The sequence below is a fragment of the Labrus mixtus genome, chromosome 20, assembly GCF_963584025.1.
Source record: "Labrus mixtus chromosome 20, fLabMix1.1, whole genome shotgun sequence".
NCBI classification, from domain to species: domain Eukaryota; kingdom Metazoa; phylum Chordata; class Actinopteri; order Labriformes; family Labridae; genus Labrus; species Labrus mixtus.
In genome coordinates this window covers 21,963,507-21,988,215 of record NC_083631.1, presented here as the reverse complement: position 1 = coordinate 21,988,215, position 24,709 = coordinate 21,963,507, and the positions used below count along the sequence as shown (strand labels likewise).

Below are 24,709 nucleotides of genomic sequence, written 5' to 3'. Positions count from 1 at the left end.
GTGACCTTTAGCTTATTATATATGCAGCGCTTTACGCACATGGGGATTTCTTCGCTTTGGGCTGCACCTTAACAGTGCTTCTGAATGGATTGGGTAGTTCTCTCACGCTGCTCTGTATTCGCTCCTCGGGGAGCAAGCTGCTTAAGTGTTGTCCGCTGACCTGCGGCGCCCTTCCCCAAAGGGAAAAAAAATAAAACAACCAATCATTGCCTTTTTCAATTAAGCCGTGATGCAGCGCACGTTCACTTTGTTGGTGCATCGTTTATCTTCTCCTCAGGTTTATCATCGGTGTAATTTGGAAAGTCATGTACTGTAATGCACCTTCCCCCCTCCCTTTCTTCTCGTTCTCCCTTTTTACAATACCTGAGGTGATGATGATGGGGTGGAGTGAAATAGCCACCTTCCTATTAAACCTCCAGCAAATTATCGTTTCTCATTTCCTCCCCTGATACGTCGCAAGCCATGAAGTCGTAAATCTAGACCGTGTGATGTTGCTCGTTATTTTTACCTGGATGGATTTAAAAATGGTTTTCTTGTGCTTTACAGGCTTTAATTAGAAGATACAGCAGCTTGTTCAAAGTCATGAAGACTTGTGTGTCAGTGTTTACTGTACTTTGCTTCATTTTCATTCCCAGTATTGGAAAACCAGATTGCGGTTAAATGTCACATTGTTGCTGAAAAAAAGGGGAGAACTCGCGGTCAGTCGCACCTTTTTGTTGTAATTAAAATCATTGAAGTGGAGCGTCCAGGTCGCCTGGAAACATCACACTGCAGGCGACCATTATGTGATAAGGTTTTACACGGAGGATCTGCCAAAAACCATCAAGCAAACAAATCATCCTGTCTGCATACAAAGTCCCTCTGGCTGACAGTGATGTAATCGGTGTGATTTAGTAAGACAGCAGTAATAAAAAGATGTTTGTGCTCAAACGATTTACCCTCAGGTCGTTTGTGTAGTCCAAAGTTGAATGTCCCACACTTGTTTGTTCCACATTCTTGGAGAATAAAATCCAAAGAGCTGCTCACACTTTATCAAATCAAAGTGATCCTTTGGTTAATCTTTCAACTCCACTCCTTACTCCGTGTTGAAAATATACTGACCCGTCCCGCGCTGTGTCTCAGGAAACACCATGATACATTCTCCTTGCATCTTCGCCCTCACTTAATCCCTCCTCCACCTCTCCTTTTGTCTGAGTTGTCTTCCTTCCCCTCATTAGAGTCCTATCTTTAATCGTGTGGAGACGTGGAAGTCCCCGGGGCCAAATACCTAATTAACAGTACAGGCTTCTGCGTCGGATGTGTTTCGCTTTCACCAACTGCAAATGAGATGAAAGAGCGTCTCGGAGAGTCCGTCTAGATTTGTTTTGTGTGATTTTTTTTGAAAATCCGCTCACGTAGATTGGTGTTTTTTTCAGTTTATTCTCATACTTTGTCTACGACGAGATCTGTTAAAGTATTTTACATTTATCTGTTACATGAAATGCTGAAAAACCAACCAAAACCAACCTGACACCAAGTTTCTGAAATACAAAGGATATTTCCCGAATTCCCTTTTGCAAAACTCTGTGTTCCTAAGTAGGAAAAGTTTGACTTTGACCTTGATTATGACTTTGTTTTTGTTACTGATTGGCTCATATCTATCAATAGACTCTATGAAACAAGGACGTAGTCTCAGTGATGTCACTTATTGGTTCCTGATTTGGCATGTTGAAGTCCAATGATGGCAGTCACTATTTGAAAATGCTCACACTAACTAGCACGAGCATAAAGGGGAAGTTGAGGCAAGCTTTAAGCGTCCTGGCTTCTGTCTGTCAACTAAGTCACACCCACATTTATACAAATATATACACAACTTTTAGGCTTCATAAAATCAAACGGCTACAGCCGAGGTTGCTGCCTGGATCTGGCTTACAAATGAACAAAGAGGTCAGAAAGCTCCAGAAACACTTGTAGTATGGAGAACAACTTTATTAACTTTATTAGACTGACGCGTTTCCGCTTGTTGCCTTCATCGGGGTCATCTCTTCAAGCCTTTCACTCTCCATGCATGTCGGTAAAGTTGTGCCAGAAAAACCCAAACTCTGCTTTGAGCTAAAGCATCCCCAGTGGTTATTGACCAATAACATTAAATCAGAACATTGTAGATTGTATTTGGAATTTGGTGAGTGCTAAATAACCAAGACTTGAACAAACAGTCTGAAGGACCTTCAGCGATTTGAATCGTCTCCCTCTTGGCCCGGTAGTCCTTCACAGCCTGGTTCACCGGTTTCCTGAAGCCTACATCAGCTCTCTTTGGGAATGCAATGCGTGCTCAGAGAGTGACGCCATTCTTTATTCATCGTGTGTTGGTGAGGTTTATTTTCCCATTGTGTGTGTGTGTGTGTGTGTGTGTGTGTGTGTGTGTGTGTGTGTGTGTGTGTGTGTCTGTATGTCTGTATGTTTAATTTATGTTGCTTGATGATGACCCAAAGACCCAGAGGAATGGGAGCCGCGTCCAGAGCTGACAGAGACGGTCACATTAGAGATGGATGGAGAGGCTTCTGTTGGCAGCAGATAAGCCCCCAGTTTATAGTCTTTATGTACATCTCATAAAACCCCCAAATAAGCGTACACGCTCAGAGAAATAAGCACAACATTGACTCTAAATCTGCCAATATTATTTATAACTGCATTTCATTTTTGAGTAAGATGTGTGAAGTGTCTTCTACTGGTGGGATTTAGGAATATGCATTTGTCCTGCAGAGTTGAGCTGATTTAGTCCAGCAAATAAGTGTCAATAACAGCCAAAACAGCCAATTTTCTACAGAAAAGACTGTTGCTAAAAAAGTAGTTTCACTGTCCTTTCTTCCTTCTCTCCCTTCTCCTTTCTTGTGTTGACTCTCCTGCACTGTGTCAATGGAAGCCCAAGCCCCAAATCTGGAGTATTTAAAAGCAAATACCCCTAAAAAAATATATGTACAGAACTTATACTGTAAAGGAAAAGGAGTTAATCACTTAGGTGCAGGGCAGTGCAAAATCAGCAGACCTATAGAAGAAGACAGGCCCGTACACTTGCTCAAATGGCACAAAAAGTTTCAATTGATCACAAACGCTTCGACCAGAGGTATTCAGTTCAAAGATTATCACCTGAAGAAGACCTCTGGTTGAAGCGTTGTAATCGATTGAAACTGTCCCAAATAAAAGGCAGGGTCTGAAGTGAATAAAAGCCCGGTCCTTTTGATTCAAGATTTAAGGTAGCTAGTTCTTAGCATCCTGACAGAAAACACACTTTCTCTGTGAGCTCCCTCAAGACGCTGTTTCTTTGCTTTCTCAAGGAGTGTAAGGACACTCTAATGGAAAACATTAACATTTCAAAGGGGGTTACTTCTTCATAGTTTATAATTTGTCCAAACATCAGTTTGAAACTAATAGCTATTGAATGAACCATGTTGAACGTAATGACATAAAACCAAAAAGAAAGCTGGAATAAGACAATATTTGGTGTCTTTGCTTGAAAATTTACTTTAAATTACTTGATTATTATTTGATTAAATAAACGATTTACAGCATTTTTCAACCATTATCATAAGGCTTAATTGAGTAATCATTCAAGCTATACACTTGTTGCCATTTTGCACTCTTCTTGTTATTAATTATTATTAATTATAGCATCACTTTGCATAACAACTAGCATAATGTTACATAACAGTTTTGATGATGCTTATTGTTGGCCTTTCTACACAATGTTAAGGAAATCAAACAGATGGAGACAGATATCATAATTGGTGCTGTTAATTGATTCCTAAAACATGACAAATCGCATCATTTCTTTCATCCATTCTTGTATTCATTGTCTTTGATATTCATGTTGATGGATGGAGAGGTTGTCTGGTGATTAATGGCGCTGAATGTAGACTCTCCCTCATCTTGACAAACGTATACTTCCCATATGGTTGTAACTGCGTTGCCTCGCCTCCCAGGCTACCCCGCCAACCATGTTCATCTTTGTCTTACCCCCTCCCCTCCCCCCCCGCTGCCTGTGTTCAGTGAATCAGTTGACTTGTTATTGTGGTCATAAGGTTTTGTACATATCTCCTGGGCTTTTATGGCCTATTTTTATGCCGTTTCCATTCCATACCACCATGGTCGGACCACCCTCAAGTCCTTCATCATACATGTCACCACCAAGGCGATGAATTTCCCCACATAATATCCAATTAGTCCCTCATACTACATCATGTATATCACTACATCATGTATATGATGTGGTATGGGTTGTAGGTTTTTCCAGCAATGATATAACAGAAATATTGTCCAGGAATTGAAGTACTTAGTCTTTTATTAGTGATTGATGCTTGTTATTGTCATGTAACATGAGCCTTTTTAATCAGTGTTGAATACACATATACAGAGTCGAAAACAACTGAAGGTGTTGTAAAATAATTATAACAGCACAATTTGAATTGGTTGATCCCATTTTGGTTTACATGTGTTTCCTGCCCTAACCTTAAATTTCAAATTAGCTATGAAACTATGCTACAAACAACCAATGGCAGCCAAAAAATCAGCTCCAAATCAGAGCAGTGTCTCAGCTGGAAGTAAATCACCAACAACACTTGGTCCTAATCCAACAGTGTCTGTGTTGAGTTGAAGTTAGTCGACACTGGAAAAGACCCGGATGCATACAGATGAACTGTAACCCTTTAATCACATCTGGCTTCCCTTTAGTTTTCTTATACAGAAAAACAACTTTTAACAAAAATAATAAGTCTAGTATTTGTTTTCTCTCCAAAGCAAAGACAATGACGTTGACAAGTAATCAGAATAAAGTTCTGTAAATAATCCTTGAAATCTGTGCTGGAGAATAACATGAGACACTAATGGCTTGGGATCTTGGGACTCCTGGGATTGGTAATCATAATCCTTCTCTCTGTTTGATTGTAGGGGTTGTTAGTGGGGGGGGGATTATCAGTGTCCAGGCTGGACCACCGCATGGAAGCACCAGGGCACTTTGCTGGTCTTTCTCCCTCATGTGATCTCTGCTCGCCCTCTGGCCCTTTTACTGTTAACCTTCTTTGTGTCAGCCAAAACCGTGGACCAAACTAAACAGGGATTTGACAATAGTTAAACGTCCGACAGCTTGGTGGGCACAGACAAAGCGCTCAGATGGCTCTCTTGGATAAAAAACTCCACCACACTGACGTCCAAGAGCTCGAGGACATCTGTGGCCACCACGGTGTTGGCCGACCCCGCAGGAAAGAACAGAAAATATGTTGATTAATTACCGAAATGGGGTTGGACGGTCAGGGGTCGACTTATGTAGCCCAACTGTGATGGATGAAGAGCAGAGGCAACACGTGGCTCAGGAGAAAACGCTTGCATATGTGGAGATTAATGAGACCAGTGGATTGGCCCGTGGCCTCCGACTGACGCAACCTAATGCCAATTAAATGCCTTTCCATACTCTCTGCAACCTCTCATCCGCGCAAATCCAAAACACTGGTCCTTTATAGACTTTGAAAGTGATTGACAGCCTGCGTTGCCAGTTGGTGGCGGGTTTTCGCCATTATTGAGATCATTCACCATATCTAAGCCCCGTTAATCTCTTAGTCCCAAATTATAACTGTGTGGCGTCAGAGGGAGCGCTGGAAAACTTGAGCACTTTGTGAATATATCAGAGAAAAGTTGAGGACTGAAATGCGGGGAAATTGGACTAAAGATTGCACAAAAGGTCCCCAGTCTCCTCTTCAAATGGAGTTGTTTGGATTTTTAGTCATGCTTCCTGAATGGATAGGAACCCACAACATCCCTGTTTTGTTATACTTCCTAAAGGCCATGCTTTCTTTTCAAAAGTAGATAGAACTTAAAGACTACAAAAAAATACTTTAGAGGACTTGTCAAACTCTTTAAAAGGACTTTTTAAAAACGCAAGTCTGCAATCCCTTCAGGTCGAATGAATATTTTGTAACTGAATATCTTGCAAGCTTACTTTTTTCAGGAGTTCAACTAGATACCAGATGAGATTATTTCCCAATCACAACAGGAACAGAAACAGTTTTTGATAGGTCCTAAGTCATCCAGGTCATGGATAAACCCTCTTCGGTCATAGGAAAACAGAAAGTAGCATTCACAGCTCTAGCTTCGTCCAGCAGTCAGTTTAAAACTGAAGAAGACTTTTGGAGGAGTGGTGAACCCTCTGCAAGACCTCAAACCATGTCCACTGTTGGATCAAGCTTTGAAGAAGCAGTTTTTGGAAACAGCTTCTTGTTCTTGTTTGTGTGTGTGTGTGTGTGTGTGTGTGTGTGTGTGTGTGTGTGTGTGTGTGTGCAGTGAATGGCCTTAACAGAGTTTTCAACCTTCAAGTCAACTAGGTTAGCATTTTTCTTTCAGCTCAATAGCATCATTGAGGCTCCATCTTTCCGGTCACCTAGCCATCCCTGTAGTGCCCTCCATGTTTACTGTCTTGCTTCCTCTTTGTTACATTGAAAGGTGTATCTATAGGTTGTTGACGATGTTCCCTTCGTTGAACGTCGGGATATAAAAACGTAACATATTTGACATGTTTGATCTTACTGACCTTAATAGAAGAAAAATGATTTAAAACACTCAGGATTGAGGACCACCTAAACCATAAAAGTTGACTTGACAGATGTGTGCCACATTCCATCAAAACCCATGAAATTAGGACTTGGAAGTGAAAATGCTTGAAAAGGCATTGGTTGTATTATCCCTGGATGTTCACATGTTATTTGAGGACAGACTGGTAATAGAGAATTGGGTTAAGGTACAGCAGCTTATTTGGCCCTCTGGCACTGACAGAATAATAATACAAAGATGGTTTCCTCTGAGCATTGTTGTGATTTGGGTCATGGTCTGTAATGAGGACGGCCAACAGAGGTGCCAAAATAACGACTGTTTCACCACAAAAAAACAAATGTGCATTTGAATGAGAATGACACACATGCTGTGATAAATACTGTATGTATCAGCAAATGCCAATTCTTGTATTTGTATCATCTGTGAAAGTGTTTCTGTGTCATTGGCGGGATGAACTGAAATGTGTTGCTACCTGAAGCGCTCATTATCCAAACAGCCTTTTTTTTTTTGTGCAGAAATACCCCATGATGATCACTATCTTTTAGGTTGTCAGATAAGTGAAGATACATTTTTGTAGTTCAACGTTCATATACCGACTTTAATTGATGCATTTTAGCTTTGAATATGGTTTATGAAATTGGGCTTAAATTCACCAGACACTGCTCCTGATCAGTTTTTTTTATCTGTTGTAAGGAGTAATAATAGTGATTTGACCATAAAAATAAGATGAGTTATGCAACAATCTAAGTATTTGTTTATGCACCTTCAGTCGGTACCTCCTAAACGAGGTAATAGGATAAGCCTCAGTCTTTGTATCCATGATTGCTTTGGTCACCTCTGCAGTTTCTCATCTCAGACTCCCTGTTTATTTTGTGTTCCACTGAAGTGTGTGATTGCAGCCGGCCAGGTGGCTGCCGCCGAAAGTGTTGTCTCACACTCGGGAGGAGAAATGGCAGATTTTTTTAAGAATGTCTTTCCTGTCAGAAGTGAAACGCTCACAGTTTGATGAGTGAGCTGCAGCGGAGGAGCAAAACCCATCAGCTTGCCGAAAGGGAGGGAACGAGGGGGGGAGGTCGAGCCAGAATTGATTCATGCCACTTTTCTCCTGACAGTTTGTTTTTGTTTATTGAGACATTTATTAAAGACAGCATGAAACGTCAGCAGTTTCTGCGGCGAGGGAAGCCAAACCACAGGCAGAATATGTATGTCCACCTCGCGAGCAAAAGTGAGATGAAATTGCTGGAACCGCCCGAACAAAGAATTAAATGAATAAATGCATCGGAACAAAGTGTCATTCAATCTGTCTACGCCGTGAATCTCTGGTTGTATTCATCTCTTGCTCCTCTGGTGTCTGGCACTTTTATCTGTCTGCTGCAGCAGCTGAGGAAATCCATGGTGGTTCTCAGCTAAACTGTGTGGAGAACATACGACACCATCAAGCTCAGAGATCTCCCGATTGCCTATGGGTTCTGAGATTGCCTTGTAGGTAAAAATATCCTTTTCAACCCACCGCAGTCGCATTGACATGCTTGTTTTCTGCGGGTTGCTTAGTCACAGTAGTCAGCTGAAAGTGTCTAGGGTGCAAGTGAAGCTGTTGGGTAACAGGCTGTGTGTTGACAGTGCACAAAATCGCAGTTTTTTTTTTTTAGTTTTTTTTTAAGGTGGAACAGGGAAGTGTGATTTCCTGCTGGTCGCACCGCTAGTGACCCTGCCATTCTGTCTCTTGGCTCTGGTGTGACCACTCCAACTCTGTGTCTGAGTCATCCTACAGCGTCTAATGCTTTAAGCTCACATTGTCTTCAGAATTTCCCCCACGCTCTCTGTCTTTACAAAAAAATAAGAAAACAGTCATTTACTTTTTTTATTCCCTCCTCTCTTAAGTACCTGAAATCTTTCATAATCTAATATCTAACACACTCAAGAACTCTTCTTTTAAGCCTTTTTCTGTCCAACATGAAACAAGGAAAAAACATCGTCTGATATTCAGTCAAGATTCGTCTTTGTGAAGATAATGGACTCTCTAACTTCAGCCCTATAACTTCAAGTCTTTAACTCGTATTGTTAGTCCAGCCAAAGTATGGAGATGATAAAAATATTAGCATAATTGGACAATGATTAACAGTGACTATTTGCAAGAAATAGTTAATTGGACAAAGCACCCTAAAAATGCATTTTTTGAGTTGGAGAAATCATGCGAGTCGTTCTTAGCTGATGCCATGGGCCATTGTTTACTAGCTTGTTTTAAGCCTCTTGTTGATGTTCAATTTCTGAAAACACTCAGAACCTATGGCTGATATATTGAGGCTTCTGTAGGGTACAATTGAATTCCTTCCCTTTGTGTTTCTGTATTGTAGAAAATCTCTGCAAAACAGCTTTTTTATTTCAAGAAATACTTCTGGTTATGTCAACTTTTGTATTTCTGGCCACAGACGCGACCTTGTTGTCATGATAGTGATCTAGTTTGGTGCAAACGTAGCTTTCTCCATAAAGAAGGAGGTTTTACAGTTATGTATTTTCAGAGAGGTGGTGTTGTGTTTTTGCAGCGCTCTGGTTGTTGAGGTATGGTCAAGCAGTTCAGTCTCCTCAGGCCATTGTTTGGTGTGGGGTTTTATGGGAGGCTGGAAGCAGTTGGAAGCTCAGTCTTGATTCATGAGTGGTGGAGAAACTGTTCATCAGCCCTGTGTCCGCATAAAGAACAGACTCGCTGCTATTAAGCCTCAGGGATATCACTATCTCTGCAACACTGGGCTGGATTCTGACTTGTGCATTGGGATCTGTCTGTTCTTCAGCTTATAAATTTCTAAACCCTTTGAAACAGATTATAACGACTTGTTGGCTAATGAAGTTTTCCCTGATCTGAAGGCGTAATAACCTGTTTTGGATGTATAGTAGAACCATAGGAATACATGAATTTTTGCTAAAAAGAGAAGAGGCTGTGGAAAGAACTTGAAAGTCCAACTTATTTGCATATATAAAGTTAGTATAATGAAAGAACTGGAAGCTAAATGGGTAACAGGATTTATCTGAACCATAAAACCCACAATTAAGTCTCAGTTTTCAACCGAACATAAAAGATTAACTAAGCTCCTCATCTTGCCAAAAACAGAAGAAAATGTGTAAAACAAATAATTGCCAAAGACCCTATAAAGCTTTATAAATGTTACCAAAAAGAATCAGTCGATGGCTCTATCAAAAGGTAGCAAAGGACAAAAGTCTAAACAGACTCGCTCAAAGGTCTTATCAAAAAAACAGACCTCATGAAAACATGGACGTAGTCTCAGTGCCATGACCCATTGGTGTCTGAAGAGAGGTTATGAAGCCCAACGATGGAGGTCATCATATTTGAAATGTTATTTCAACCCAACTTTCAATCGATTAAAAAAACAGGCAAAGAGGTGGACCTGATGTGGGCCATAAGTCTTTTATTGACACACATGCATTGGATCATTGGCTTATTTCTCTTAACATTGAACATCTTTATTGTCTTCAGATTATTGTATTGGAAAAAGTACAAACCCTTTTTGTGTCAGGCCAACATCCAGCCATCATATTGGCACTTGTAAAGTAGTTGAAACAAACGTTGAGGTACAACAAAAACACACAAATGAAAGATTGAGTTTGTCTTTTCAGAAAAGTCTCTATAAAAAGATGTTAGAGCTGACTGAGTATGACAGATCACTTTGATACATCTCTGATAAACCTAATGTCCAGGCTCATATCATGCTGCTGTTTACAAATGGATCTTTAGACACAAACCAAAAGTTGTTGGGAACATGCCGCCCGCGCTGAAACATTCAGGGCTAAACTCTGCTGACAGTCGGCCAGCTGCCATTAATTTCACTTTCTTCTTCAGACACATCTCTCTCCATAATGGTTCATTCATTACCTCCAATAGACGTCGAGGATTTATGCTTTGGCTCGCCTTGAGCTTTGGCTGCACTTTGCCAAGAAGACAGCTGGTAATTCTTTAATATACCGACACACAGGCATCATCATTATTCAGCAGAATTAAAGGCTAGTATTTTTTCCCCCCTCTCACCCCCACTGACATCCCGAGCTGTCCATGTGTACATCTGGAAAATAAAAGCTGACCTAGCTTTTTTCCCCCCTGAAATGATTCCCTTGTTTTCTCGAGCACAAGTTCAAACAAAGGAAACACTCTGCAGGGGGCTTTCAGATACTTTTAAATCACCGCTTTGCATCATCACTAGCTGATTAATCGACATCATAAATAAGTAAAGTGCCCCCTGATTCAGCTTCTTAAATATACAAGAAGGATTGCATTACAGGTAGATTTACTGCTTAACCATAACCCTTTTTCTAGTAGGTTATATCTAGCTTTCACATTTTCATTGTATACAGCTTACTCAAAAAAGTCTCCAAATGTAGTTTTTCCCACTTGAAACAGTGTCATGTATGTTGATTTTATGGATTTGATGATTGATCAATAATTGGCTTCTTTTGCACCAGTTCCTCCATCATACAGCGAGGAATGGAGGCAGTCACCTGATGGCACTGCTGAGGTGTTATGGAAGCCCAGGTTGCTTTGATAGCTGTATTGTTGGGTCTGGTACATCCTCATTATAATAAAAAAGATTAATGCATGGATGCTAGGCTTAGAGATGAACATCTCCATAGATTACAAAACATTGTGGTGACCATTGTCCACCACGGCCTCTTAATTATCCTCAAGGTCTGCTAAGGTCAGCATGGATCTTAATCACCATTTTTGATGCTCTCGTGTAATACCGATGCTCTGGTGTACACGTTGTTCTCGACAGACTTAAGATAACATCTTTAATCCCTGTAAAAAATCACACAACAACCGTTTCAATATGTTACATGAGAGGCGTTCATGTCTGTAGAATATGTCATGGCAATCCATCCAATGGCTGTTGAGAATTATTCGAAGGATTGCTATGTGTTTTTTTTTTTTAGATTAGAGATTTTTTGTTAAATCATCAGATCAGGATTTGTTAACCATCTCCGTTGCACAACATCGTTTATTTGGAATGATTTCCTTGAGACATTTGGCCAAAACGATGGAACAATTGACTGACATTGCCACCCAAAAGGAAACGCTCATAAAAACAGGTGGCACGCCTTGTGAGTCAAGCTCTGTAGATTAAAGGATATGTTTTCTAGAGGATGTTTCTGTGTGATATCTTACCCTGTTTTTACACGTGCATCACTGAGCTAAGCACATCTTCTCTTTTTCTCTCAGAGGAGTGATTGCATGCGTGTCTGTGGAGGGCAGGGTGAGGTCCCTGCTTGAAACCCTGCAGGCTATCTCTGCAGATAAAATGGCACACAAGTGACTGCGTCTGAGATCACATGCCACTCAAACTGTGCAGTCAGACCTGAGAGTGGCAGAGGATGCTGGGGACGAGGGGAGGAAATGTATGATGGGAATAAGTTTGCAGTTGGACGAGGAGCGAGGGGGAACTGAAGGAGTTTGGAGCTGCAGTAGCTGAGCCGCTGCGTCTGATTGCAGCTCTTGATAGAGAAAAGTATCAGATAGGCAGTCAGAGGATTTCCACAGTTGTTGGTGGACTATGGATTGGTCCACCTGTTTATCTGTTTGCCGATCTTTGAGAGGGCTGATGGGATTTTGACAGCACTTGCTGGAACGATGGCGCTTAACTTGTGTTTTGAAATGACATGTCAGGGTAGTGTCACAACAGCCCGTCAAAAACTGTATTTAACCACGGTCGAGCAAACATGCATGCGTATTTATTCAAAACAAACACAAGAACTGACCTCCAAGGAATCCTGGAACAAATCTGAAAATCTTACATTAAATTTTTCCTGACACCAAGAGGCTGTTAGTGAAAAGAAACAAGAAGTTAGATTTGATCATAAAGATTACATACCCGTTTTTAACAGCCCGTTTTGTTGCTCACAGCTGAAGCTATGTGCAGAAGCAATGGCAACGCTTCCTTACCTTTTTAGTCATTTAGGGCGCACTCACACTAGGCAAAGTTGTCCCATACCTTGCTAAAGCACTATTAGCACACTAGTCAAATGAACTGGACCTTGGGGGTGAAGTGTTCTTAGGCACAGTGAGGATTGCCTAGTGTGAGCGCACCCTTGGACCCCAAAAGACATGGCTGAGGTTTAAGAAGAATACAAAAAAAAAGTCTCAATCGAAGCTGAAAACAACAGATGTTTGAATGTTTAATCAATGAAATAACCCAACCTGATTAATTGATGATGTTAGTCGATGATTAAAGCTCTAATTAAAGCTTCGAGACGCACCAAAAGACAGCCTCAACAATCTTCATTTTTCATTAAAAAAACGTCTGATAGAAAAAAAACAACAACAATCGGCTAAAACTAGAAGTATCTAATAGGTTTGAATTGAACAGATGTTGACGATACACATCACCTGTAAATCACGTTTACTGACTGATGAGCTCTGACATTTACGACATCATTCACAGCTGCTGACATTTTAACGTTATTGCCTCAGTTTCTAAGTATTTGCTGCTTCTTTATATTGGATACTAAAGAGAGTTCCTCACTTAAGGCCTGATTTTACAAGACAGCAGTGTTGTTCCTGTCATCCTTTTTCTGTGCTATATATTAAGGGGGATTCTTAAGCTCTTTGTTTGTTTATATGTGAGAATATCTTTGCCTTGTACACCACTGATCATGTTGTTCTCCTCTCTCTTCCTGCAGAGCATCTTCACCGTCATGTTGGGGCCTTTCACCTTCTTCACCGCCCAGAAAACAAAGTATCTTCAGATTCTCACCTCACTCATGCGTTGGATTGGTAAGATCAAGCTCATCTTTATAATATGACAATTTGGACTTCCTCACATGTTTCCTCTTCATCTCCCTTTTCCAGTTCTGTGTTTCCTCTTGGCCCTCTCTTTCTGCCTCCTTCTTTTCATACCGACACATATTTCCATTTTCCCAGCGTCTTCCCCCATTTCTTTCATCCCTCCCTCCCTCCCTTCCTCCTTCCCCTCGCCCGTGCGGCTCCTCTGCTCAGGTCCGTCCATCATGGTTCGGTCCTGCTCTGTGTCTTTGATTCCCATCTCCTCTCATTCCTCAGCCTGACAGGCCTGACAGCCCGTCCCAAGCTTGATTGGACCGTCACTCACAGGGCGACGGGCGAAAATAAACCGTCCGTCCTCGGCCCCGATGTTAAAATCACAGCACCGCTGAATCATGGCGCTCCAGCCGTCCCCATGCACAGCTGGGTGCTCGGCGGCATAAACAACGCAAACACATCCACACGCTGTCCACTTAGAAACACGAGGGTTTTAGCTGCACCTCTCACTCTTCTTTTATCTTCACTCCTCCCTCTCACGTGTTCTGTGTTTGATTGGTGTTGTTTGCACGGCTCTTTACAACCCCGCCGGTTGATTCAAAAAGGCTCTAGTACATACTGTGTTTACTCCTTGTACTTGAGCAATATGGGATAAAAAACAGACATCCCAAGCTTCAAACTGCCAGGAACATTTAGCTTTAAATCATGAAAAAATCAGAGTAAATGTCAGTCTGTTTAGTCTAAATTAGTTCGAGTCTGTAGATGTTTAACACACTGATAAATGTCGAGTGGTTGAGTTTAAATGTTTAAATGTGTGCGACAGTTACAGCCACAACTACTGCGATGTGGACTCTAGCCTCTGTACATGGAGCGGGACATAACTGCCAGGCTGTCCGATGTGGTTTCTAACACCCCGATATTTGACTACTTAACCTTCTGGTGGGATAAAGCTTCTTATAAACAACCGACATTCATCCTTCCATCTTTATTTGGATTTATATTTGCGTCCCGGTCTCAAGATTCATTTAATGAAAAATAAAACTGATGATGAAAAACCATCACCTGACTTCCAGTATTGTCCATTAAGCAACAATAATAAATGACAGAAATCCATTAAAAGGCTTAGAAAAGAAAAAAAATGTTACCTTTAATAAAGTGGTGGAAGTTTACATTGCTTCAATGACACAGATTTGTCCCAATCATCAAGGTGCTCTTGGTTTAAAAAATAACAGTTTCCTAAAATAGAAGTTATTTTAAGCACAGCACGTCCGTCTTTTCAGCTCAGTTTGGTTATTTTTGTGTCTTCCTGCTCTCTTTATGTTTGAACCTCTGACATTCTGCAGACACAAGACACCACCTCCCCTCCTGCCCATCACTCACCACTCCCCGGCTACACCTGCAGTCACCTGTGCTGCCCTGTGCGGGGACGGGGTGTGTTTAATGTCAGGGTTCACAGCTGGCTGGTGTGTCGGGGCCCTGCCTCCCGCCCTCTGCTTGGCCTTGTCAGTACCGTTGCCACTCAACTGTAGTAACCTTCTCGTCCACCGAGCCTTGTTGTTTCTACACGGGAACATGAGTGATGGTGTGACTTCCTGCTGCTGCGCTGCCTTGTGACATGCTGTGATTTTCAAAGACGTAGCCATTAGCCCGGGACAATGCGAGACCTTTTGTGCAACCGTGAAAGGTCTGCAGCAATTTAGTTGTTTTTTTCCCCCTCCTGCCATGTTACTTAATTGTTCATTAATTAGAATAGAAAGTGGTGCAAAGGGCAGCGTTTGGGCTCGGGCCATCTGTTCACATTATGGTTGGAAATTTTGACAACATATTTAGAAACATGGTTTTATTTTTGCCAAACTAAAATGAACAATTAATTCAAGAATTATGAGATTTCAAATCGCCCCAAATGCAATTGCCTAAGGGCGTCACTCCAATTATTTCATGCACAAGCAAGCAGTTAACAACTGCAAACAAATGATTCTTCTATCAACTGAGTTCTTGTTTTTTCAAAATAATAAGAATAAAAGATGTCACAACAACACATTTAAAAAATTTAAAAAAACGCTAGGGCCTCGGTTGAGTGCGCCGATTGGTTCAGTGGCTCCGTGCCTGGCTTAAGGGCACCTCGGCAGAGCTCAGAAAGTTAACTGGCACAACGCCAGCTACCAGACCAATGTCCAGACTTGGTCCGCACCGGGACATGAACTGGCGACCTTTTGGATCCCAATCCAAGTCCCTTACAGACTGAGATACTGTTGCCCCATGGTGGTGATATTTGACAACAGTGCATTATGTTACCAGTCTTTTGCTGCACGACTTTAAAGGCTTTATTTGTGATTTTTCACACTTAAATATAATAGAAATCAAGTATCTCCTCTGAAAATAACTCTGAGTCATGACTGTCTATAATGGGTGTAACACCCGAGTCCCACTGTCTGTGATGCTTTCTGAGTTTTCCGAGTCCTATCTTCAGTTTGTTTACATCGTCAGGACAGCCGGCTGACTCCTCCCCTTGTGTATAAAAGTTGTTTAATTGAGGGACTAGAGAAAAGAAGAATAACATACTGTACTCACTGCTTAACTGTGTTTCTAGATCACGCTCATTTCAGGTAAATTTACATGCAGTGTGAAGATACGAGCATAATAAAGATCGCTAGCATTAGCATGCTAACACAACAATGCAGTGCGAGTTGTTTTGGTTTCATGCTGGTGCTCAAGGGCGACATCTGCTGGATCAAAAAATCTCATATAAAGCCTTTAATTAATCACCCAATACAGAGAGAATCATGAAACACCAAATATAGATACAACAGGTAGTATACTGCAGTATCCGCCTTCCACATCATGTCGATATACAAAGGTAAATACTGTCTCGACCTGTCGGAGTCCGCCTCTTCATTCCCCGCCTCCTACCTACATAAAGCATGAGGATCATTATCAGCTCTTCAGAAGACCTCCTCCTCCTCCTTCACACTGACAGTAGAGAGTTTCTCTAATTGATATTGAGTGCTATGAGAGGAGAGGGAATAAGTTAACAACCTCTTCACTCAGTAAACGAGTATTAATCACTCGTGTCCATCTCTCCTGGGACAGATGGATGGATGGATGGCTGCTGGGAGTCTCAGAGGAGTTACTGTCTGTATTAACTGTGGAGTCAGTGACATATGGATCACGTGCTCCTCAAGAAAAAAGACTTCAAAATGATCTGTGCAGGGTGTAGATTACAAAAGAGGCTTTGCTTATAATGAAAATCTGTTGAATCAAAGTCGAATGAATGTCTTATTTAGCTGTCAATGTAAAGAAAATTCAGAAATCGTACACAATATAAAGTTCTGTTTGAGAGCTCATGAAAGGAAATGGTCTAATGATTATTTTATTGTATCTTCAAAGTAACTGGACAGATTGTGATAAACTGAGTTTTTATGTGAAATGTAGGAGAAGCTGCACCACATTTTTATTTCCATTCTTTGCGCTCTGAAAAAAACAACAACTTAAGGTTTCAGCCTCAGCGATCCATCCGTCTCACCCTCCGTCTAATGCTCTTAGTTTACTCCAACACGGTGTACGGAGCAGAGGAAATGCCCGCAGGGATATTCACAGCTGCCCGGTGCCATTTTAAATGGGTGAGGGATGGCGATATTGTTCTTTTGAAGGTCATGGCTGCTTGAGTGGAGAGTTCGCTTTGTCCAGAGCGTTGCTGCTCACAGGGGAGCTGCACAAATATGAACAGGTGGTAATGAACCGTGCAGCAGGAACACAGTTCAGAGGTCCAGGAAGATTACAGTTAAGGGTGGATTAGAAAACATCCCTCAAATTCTGTTCCTTTTATCGCAATCTTTTAGTCAGTAAAAGACTTCAGTGATCAGACGTATTCCGCATGTATCTGAGGGCCCCTGCTCGGTATCGATGTCGGTGTGTGTGTAATCAGACGCTGAACTTTCTGCTGAGATGAGTTTCAGGGTGATTAGGGGAATGTTTTTCGGATGTCTGCTTTGGTTGGGGGCGTGATCAATTGGATCCATACCCGCTAACGAAGCTTTTAATTATGGTTGTGACCTCCAGGTCTTGTTTACGTCAAAGTTGCCTTCAGTCCAGAGCTAGACTTTGCTGCACCTTCCACTATGTATTTCAAAGGATGCTCTGAAACTGTAAACTCCTCACCTGTATCAGGAGCGTCTAATATTACCAGATATATTCAGTCCCTCTTTCATAAATGATTACTCAAACACAAAGTTTAGACATTGTGCGGTTTGTTTTGCTTGTAAATGCAAATTTTCCAGCTCAATGCAGAGTTTGGATAATAATTGCCAATTGGATGATAAATACCCCCACACTCTATCATCTCAGTCCTGAGACTTCCTCTATTTAATGTGAACATGAAAAAAAACGTCCTTTCTTGTTCTGTCAGACTTACAGTCCCATGCTTTTTGAATCTTTTGCAAAATATCAGATTTTCTTTCAGAGTAAAAGGTTGCATCCTGCTCTGGTTCTGTTAAAATATCTCAGTGCTACATGAAGCGTTTCTGCTTCAAGGATTCTGATGATAATATCCACTGCACAGTCATAAATGAGTAAGAGGAGGTTGGACCCCACCCTCATCTAGCATTGAGGGGTTACACTCTAGATATTTTGATATTCCTATTCAGCCGACTTCACAAAACCCTAATTGGATTGTTTCTTGTCTGGCAGGTTTCAGAGACAGATGCATTACCTTCTTATCTGGGTTTTTAATGTGCACAATTTTAGAGCTCCGACTGAGTGAAAGGGGCTAATTGATGTTTTCATGAAGCTGTTAGAGAGCGTCATGGAGTCTGGCTGACTCATCCCTGTGAACCGGAGCTGCAGCAGCGAGGAGCGCTAAACAGCGGGGCCGACCGCTGTGCCTGCTCTGTGCTGTGTTTACCGATAGCCGTATCTGAGAGGACACAACTTGTTACGAGGCAAGGCAGCCACTTATCACTCAGTCCTCCCAACAAACTCAGCAGCAGTATGACCCGATATGATTGAAGATTTCAAGCTCTACTGCAGCACGAAATCCACAGACCTTGGTGAGAAGTGGGGGGGAAAAAGCCAAGGCTTCTACTAATTACCTAAGAGATTATCCAAGAGGCGCTTCAAGAGTCTCTCTTAATTAACGCCGGGATGATTGCTGCGCTCCAAAACCACTAGAGGGAGGACATGTTTGGATTGGCAAACGAGATGAGAAAAGAGAAGCGCTGCATGACCGGATTGTTGCGCTGCATTGAGGTACAGTGTGTTTTTCCTGAGTGTTTGAAAAGCAGGGCCACCGATCTCAAGCGCAGCTGGGAAGTCCTTGACCTTTACACTATCATCAATGAGAAATTGCTCAGGCTTAAGTGTCCCAGTCATCCTCTCAGAGAAACCAGACCCCCCAACTTGCAGCTTTCTTCTGCTCCGCTGCGCACAAGATTGATCATCCCCTCTCACCTTCTACCATTTTCTACTCATTAATTGAGTCCAGGAATCCCATCTCTTCTGAAGAATCCGCGGTCAATGACTCCTTGGAGCATTGAGGGTGTGTGCCATCCAAGGCTTAACAGCAACAGCTTTGTTTGCCACCAGCGAGAATACAGCTGTAGGAGCCTTCTCTGGAGGGTTGTTAAAGCTGAAGCGCTCCTCACAAGGTCATTGCCATTCCCGTCCAGGTAATATAAATCAGAGGCTGCGAGATGGACGGGGGCACTAGTTATGTGGAGGTGATATGTGACCCGGTGACACCTTCTCAATTTACTCAGTTTCCGTTGTCGCGCGTCAAGCGTAGTCGGAGTCGCATGTCAATTTGAAAGTACACGTAATCACAATATCCTGACAGATATCTGAAGAGTTATACGGCCCGTCCAATCTGAATGAAGGAGCTGTGAGGAGGGGGAAGATGGTCCTTGCTACTGCTGTCACTGGGGACATGGAAATGTGTTCTATGAGACTCCATCAGAGATTCAATGGCATCTCTTAGAGGGGCTTTATCAATCTGTCAATGCATAATAAGAAAAGAAGATCGTCATGCAAGGCCCATGCTGTAATGACAATAAGAAGAGATGACAGGTTCAGACCTACACCAATCTTTTGCATCAATCCAGAGACCTCCGAGGCCCTGCTGGATTTACTGTGTAAATAAAATACCAGTCTCTTGTTTCCTTGGTCCTCCAGAGAGCTGTCAAGGTGATCACAGATAATATGCTTTTTTTTTATTTCAGGGCTGCACAAAGCATTGAGATTCATGGCTGTAGGTGCAATAAAGTGCGATAAAATTGTCATGGGCAGACGTGATTCGCCCACCTCGTGTAGCAGAGAGTCGGTGACAAATGAGCACATTATGAAAAGCTTCATTCTGCCCGGCTTTGTTCTCGGGTGTTCAGCTCCCTTCTACCATCTGATTGACTTTCAATTTCTTTGAAAACTAACGCATTAGTTCCTGTGTCTTAAGTAAGACGAATGAGTTCTTCCCTCCAATTAGCATAAACCTTTTTGAAATACGTGTGGGCAGAAAAAAAAGAGAGATGTTATGCTTTAGTATTTGCAATTAGGAGGGATAGAACTAAAGGGGAATTCCACCATTTTTAAACCTCAATAAGTAATAGGTACAGAAAGTCTTGGAATTACCTGCATAAATAGCTTGAGCTGGCAGCTGCAAAACAGGCTGTATTGGCTATAACATAAAAATCATATCCACTATAAATGCTTGATTTGACACTCACAGTATCAAAATGATATTTGACGTGACACCACTGCAGAAAAAGCAATTTTTTAAAGGAAAGTGCCATTTCATTGATCTACTCAATACATGAACTTCAAAGTGTCTACAGCTGCCTGAAGCAATAAGTCTGTCTGTGATTTTGCGTTTTAAAGGCAAATTTGAACGAGACATAATATTTGTGTAGCACAAATAAGACAAAAAAACTAACTGTTAGGGATATGCAACCCTCTACTACTGCAAGGACAAATCCTGCTTTTCTCTAGGTCTCTGGTTGTTTTGTTATAAAGAGCTGTTGATGGAAAAAAAATATCTAACTCTAAATTCCATCACTGCCAGGATTCTTTCCTGGTGCTTTCACACATGCACAAAACTTCCAGAAAATTTCAGGCTGAGCTTCATGTGTGAACGCAGAGAGCCGCATTTCTCCACTCCTGCCTTACCTGGAATCTTTGCTGCTAGACACGAGTAAAGTTTCTGTATGAAGTTGAGGTGAGCTGATGTGAGAATGCAGCAGGTAGTGTCCTGAAAAATTCCCCACGAGTAAGTCGAAGGGGGGTGATCATGGTAATATCCTGCAACTGTCACAAAACCATAGTAATTTGGACCACGCTGCTGCCAGCTGAAGAAATCTACAGAAGCAGTTCTTAAACTTTTTGTACCTCTTAGCCATTCCTCTCAAAAAAAACATTTCAGAACAGGTTAATGAGTAAAGACAGAATCCTTTTTTCCTGGAGTCTGCCATCATGTGTTCTTCCTCACAGCCTCTCCTGCAGTATTTTAGTCTTGGCTGAACTTGTAAAAGAGGAGCTTCAGGTAGTGTATTAGTGCCGAACCACCCCGAGGCACTCTTAATTAAAAGCCCCATGCCAGTTTCCTTCCTGCGAGTGTCGGTGTCAGATAGGCATAAAGCTCACTTTCTCCTGCCCGCCACCTTTTCCTCCCTCGTGTACGGCGGGGAGACAGGTGGCTGTGCTCGGTCGTTCACACGCTGCAGACAGAAAGGTGGAATGAAGATGAGAGTTTGAAGGAGAAAAATGTCAGGAGGAGCAAAGAGGAGCAGACAGATGGGGTATAGTGATGGCTCTTTCACATATTAGAGATGTTTTTTATGACAAAGAAGTGGAGAGTCATGCAGAAAGGAATAGGCAATCTACAAAAGAGCGGAGAATCGGAGACGCTTTCATGACCTAAAAAGAGTCCTTTATTAAAGTGATAGCTTGTGGGATTGTGATCCTGACTTCTGGTTAAAGCTGAGTTGTAGTGGATCGGGAGAAAACTATTAACAGTCATTGATTTATCTTTTCAGCCAAGAGTTAAGCCAAAGTGTCAGAACATTCTCTGCTTGTATTGTTTATATATTATAGTAAATGAAATCGCATATTGTCACCATTTATTCACATTTATATAAAGACAATATCTCACAGATTAAGCATGAGGAAAATAATTGGTCATTGCTGCCCTACGTCTTTGTCCGTGTCCTTGCAGGTTGGTCCGATGCCCGGCAGTTTAACCCATGTGTATAAAGGGGGGGATGGAGGTCAGAAAGGGGAGGATTTCAACTCCCAGAGCTTTTCCCAGAGCCAGAGATTACTTTGGATGAAAGCCAAAAAAGCATTAAATATTGACCACCTATGGGACAGGTTTTCACTTTGGCAGCTGATATGTTTGAGTGCTCCATCTACACGTGTACTGTGTATATATGTGTGTGTGTGTGTGTGTGTGTGTGTGTGTGTGTGTGTGTGTGTGTGTGTGTGTGTGTGTGTGTGTGTGTGTGTGTGTGTGTGTGTGTGTGTGTGTGTGGATGTGTGTGTGCGTAAAAAGTGTGAAACTAAGGGGGGAGGATGTAGGTTTGACTTTTCAAATTCTGGATATATTTCTTTGTTGTAGTCACAGCAAAGATCACCTTGTGTCACCATTAATGTCCCATTAGAAGACAATGAAAATATATGCATCGTGCATATTTAATGTCACATTTATCATCAGCAGCCCTTCTGAGTGAATGCAAACTGAGTCAATTTGCCAACTTGCCTCTTCTTTGTTTAAAAGGGAAAGTGATTTTTACTTGCAAAAAATCTCCCAGACACCAAAAATTAGTCTAAGAACGCAACACAGTAAACAAAGAGCAAGAAAGGAGAACCTCCATCAGAGGTCGGCACCTCTGAGGTCGTCCATAGGGCGGTGCCACGGGCTGATTCTTTGGGCCAATCAACGGACTGCAGTGTGTCTAGCTCCAGCCTTTAAGGTCAGATTGATACCCTTGGCACTTGAACAGAAGGGCAGCAAAAAGGTAGGACGGCATGGATCGGTTATTTTGGTACCAGAATATGTGTACCAAACCAAACTGAACCGGACCGCTTGGTGGAAACATGGCTTTATGTAAACAAAGAGTATTTCTACCTGCAGTAATACAACTGTTTCCTTTGAAATCCTCCAAGGACTCTTCTATTCTTGTTAATTTTTTTCCTTGACACTTTCCTCCTATCCCCTTTTATTGCTGATGGTTGCTGTTTCCATTTGTTCAGTCCGGCCTGATAATTAGAACGAGTTCTGTCCTCCTGATGTGCATTAAAGTGCCACTGCAGCTGATTGATGATGCCTGTTTGGATTATTTTCCTGCAACTTTTGTAATCACTGCAAACCTGCGCTAGAACCAGAAACAAAACCATTCTGAAACCTGCTGTTCTTACCCGCGCTAACCATCCAAGACAGCAGGGTCTCTCTTTCATGTGTACACTAAAGTCTCAGAGCGCTGTCTGTGGTCTAAACTCATTTTCTGCACATGTGTGACAAATTATGGGACTGCCTGTGTTTAAAGGACAGCTTGATGATGGAAGTTGTGGAGCTGGCTGCGTGCCATCGCAGGGCTATGACTAACTCCTGGTGTCACGGCTTGATTCAGAGTGTGCCTGTCACATAGCTGTCGGTCCATAACCTCACTGCATGCCACGCTGAGGGGGGTCTCCTTTTGACATGCTCATGCTAGTTGCCACCTCCACAATCAATTGGAGATGGGATATTAACAGCAGGAGGTGGAGACACATGGGGATGGCTTTTCTATCTTCTACTAACTCCAATGATTCTATGGTTGTCCGTGACATTTCCCCTGGTTTTTATTTTACACCTGATGTTTCTGGGACAAACAGCTGGAAGGCAGATCCACTCCCAGAGTAGAAACCTTATATACTGTCAGTTATGTCAGCTAGAAACATGCCTTAAGGACGTTAGGACCTGGATGACCAGAAATTTTTTGCTACTTAACTCAGACAAGACTGAAGTTATTGTGCTAGGCCCTAAGAACCTCAGAGAGACTTTTTCTAGTGATGTGACTGTCCTTAATGACATCAGCCTGGCATCTAGCACCACTGTTAGGAATCTAGGAGTTATTTTTGATCAAGATATGTCTTTTAGCTCTCACATCAGTCAAGTTTCAAGAACAGCCTACTTTCACCTTCGTAATATATCCAAGATCAGGAATATCCTGTCGCAAAGTGATGCAGAAAAACTAGTTCATGCATTTGTTACCTCCAGATTGGATTATTGTAACTCTCTTTTGTCAGGGTGCTCTGGCAAATCTCTAAAGACTCTTCAACGGGTCCAGAATGCTGCAGCTCGTGTACTGACCAGAACCAGGAAATGGGACCACATTACTCCTGTCCTGGCTTCTCTGCACTGGCTCCCTATACAGTCTAGAATAGAATTCAAGATCCTTCTTCTCACCTACAAAGCTCTAAATGGCCAGGCACCATCTTATCTTAAGGAGCTACTAGTGCCGTACTGTCCCTTGAGAGCGTTGCGGTCCCGGAGTGCAGGCCTGCTGGTGGTACCTACAGTCTCCAAGTGTACTATGGGAGGTAAAGCCTTCAGTTATCGGGCTCCTCTCCTCTGGAACCGCCTTCCAGCCGGGGTCCGGGAGGCAGACACAGTCTGTATTTTTAAGATTAGACTTAAAACTTTCCTTTTTGATAAATCTTATAGTTAGGGCTGGTGCTGGTGTAGACCAGCTCTTAGTTATGCTGCTATAGGCTTAGACTACCGGGGGAACTGGCACCTTGAGCTCCTCTCTCTCTCTCTCTCTCTCTCTCTCTCTCTCTCTGCATATACAGTACATCATATTACTGCATGTATCTATCTATAAATCTCAGTCACTAACCACCTACTTTCCTGGGAGCTCTTGAGCTCTCCTAGGCTCCTCAAGATCGTCGGTTGACGGCTTGCCAGAACAACCCCCACCCCACCACTACCCCCTCCCCACCGGATCGTGGGTTGGCGGCCTGCCAGAACAACCCCCCACACCCCCTCCCCTCCCCACCGGATTGCTGATGGACGGTCTACCTCCCCCCACCCCCTTGCTCTCTATCCCTCTTCCTGCATCTTATCCCATCTCTCCCCCTATCCCTTTCCAAGCCCGGCACAGTCTAGGCCTGTGAAGACTGTTTCGTCATGAGCCGGGGATCCGGCCGAAGATTTCTGCCTTTTAATAAGGCAGTTTTTTCTTACCACTGTAACTTTTGCTGCTTTGCTAAAGTGCTCATGATGGATAGGCCGGATCTTTGTAACATAGCAATAAGTAAGGTCTTTTTACCTGCTCTTTTGTAATGTTAACAGACAATGAGTAAGGTATTTTACCTGCTTCTTGTAAAGTG

At 42.3% G+C, this 24,709-nt stretch overlaps 2 protein-coding genes across 4 annotated transcripts in view; both read left to right on the top strand.

The window, feature by feature from the left end:
• tmem104 (transmembrane protein 104) overlaps nt 1-24,709 on the top strand; it is a 58,562-nt gene that overhangs the window by 28,544 nt on the left and 5,309 nt on the right. For all 3 annotated transcript variants that reach the window (XM_061026265.1, XM_061026266.1, XM_061026264.1), the window contains exon 9: nt 13,258-13,351. In XM_061026265.1, the coding sequence (XP_060882248.1) occupies nt 13,258-13,351 (94 nt within the window). The remainder of the gene's footprint in view (nt 1-13,257; nt 13,352-24,709) is intronic.
• LOC132953912 (uncharacterized) overlaps nt 13,359-24,709 on the top strand; it is a 186,885-nt gene continuing 175,534 nt past the window's right edge. Inside the window, exon 1 of the mRNA XM_061026279.1 lies at nt 13,359-24,683. Within this exon, the coding sequence (XP_060882262.1) occupies nt 23,140-24,045 (906 nt within the window). The 5' untranslated portion in view covers nt 13,359-23,139 and the 3' untranslated portion in view covers nt 24,046-24,683. The remainder of the gene's footprint in view (nt 24,684-24,709) is intronic.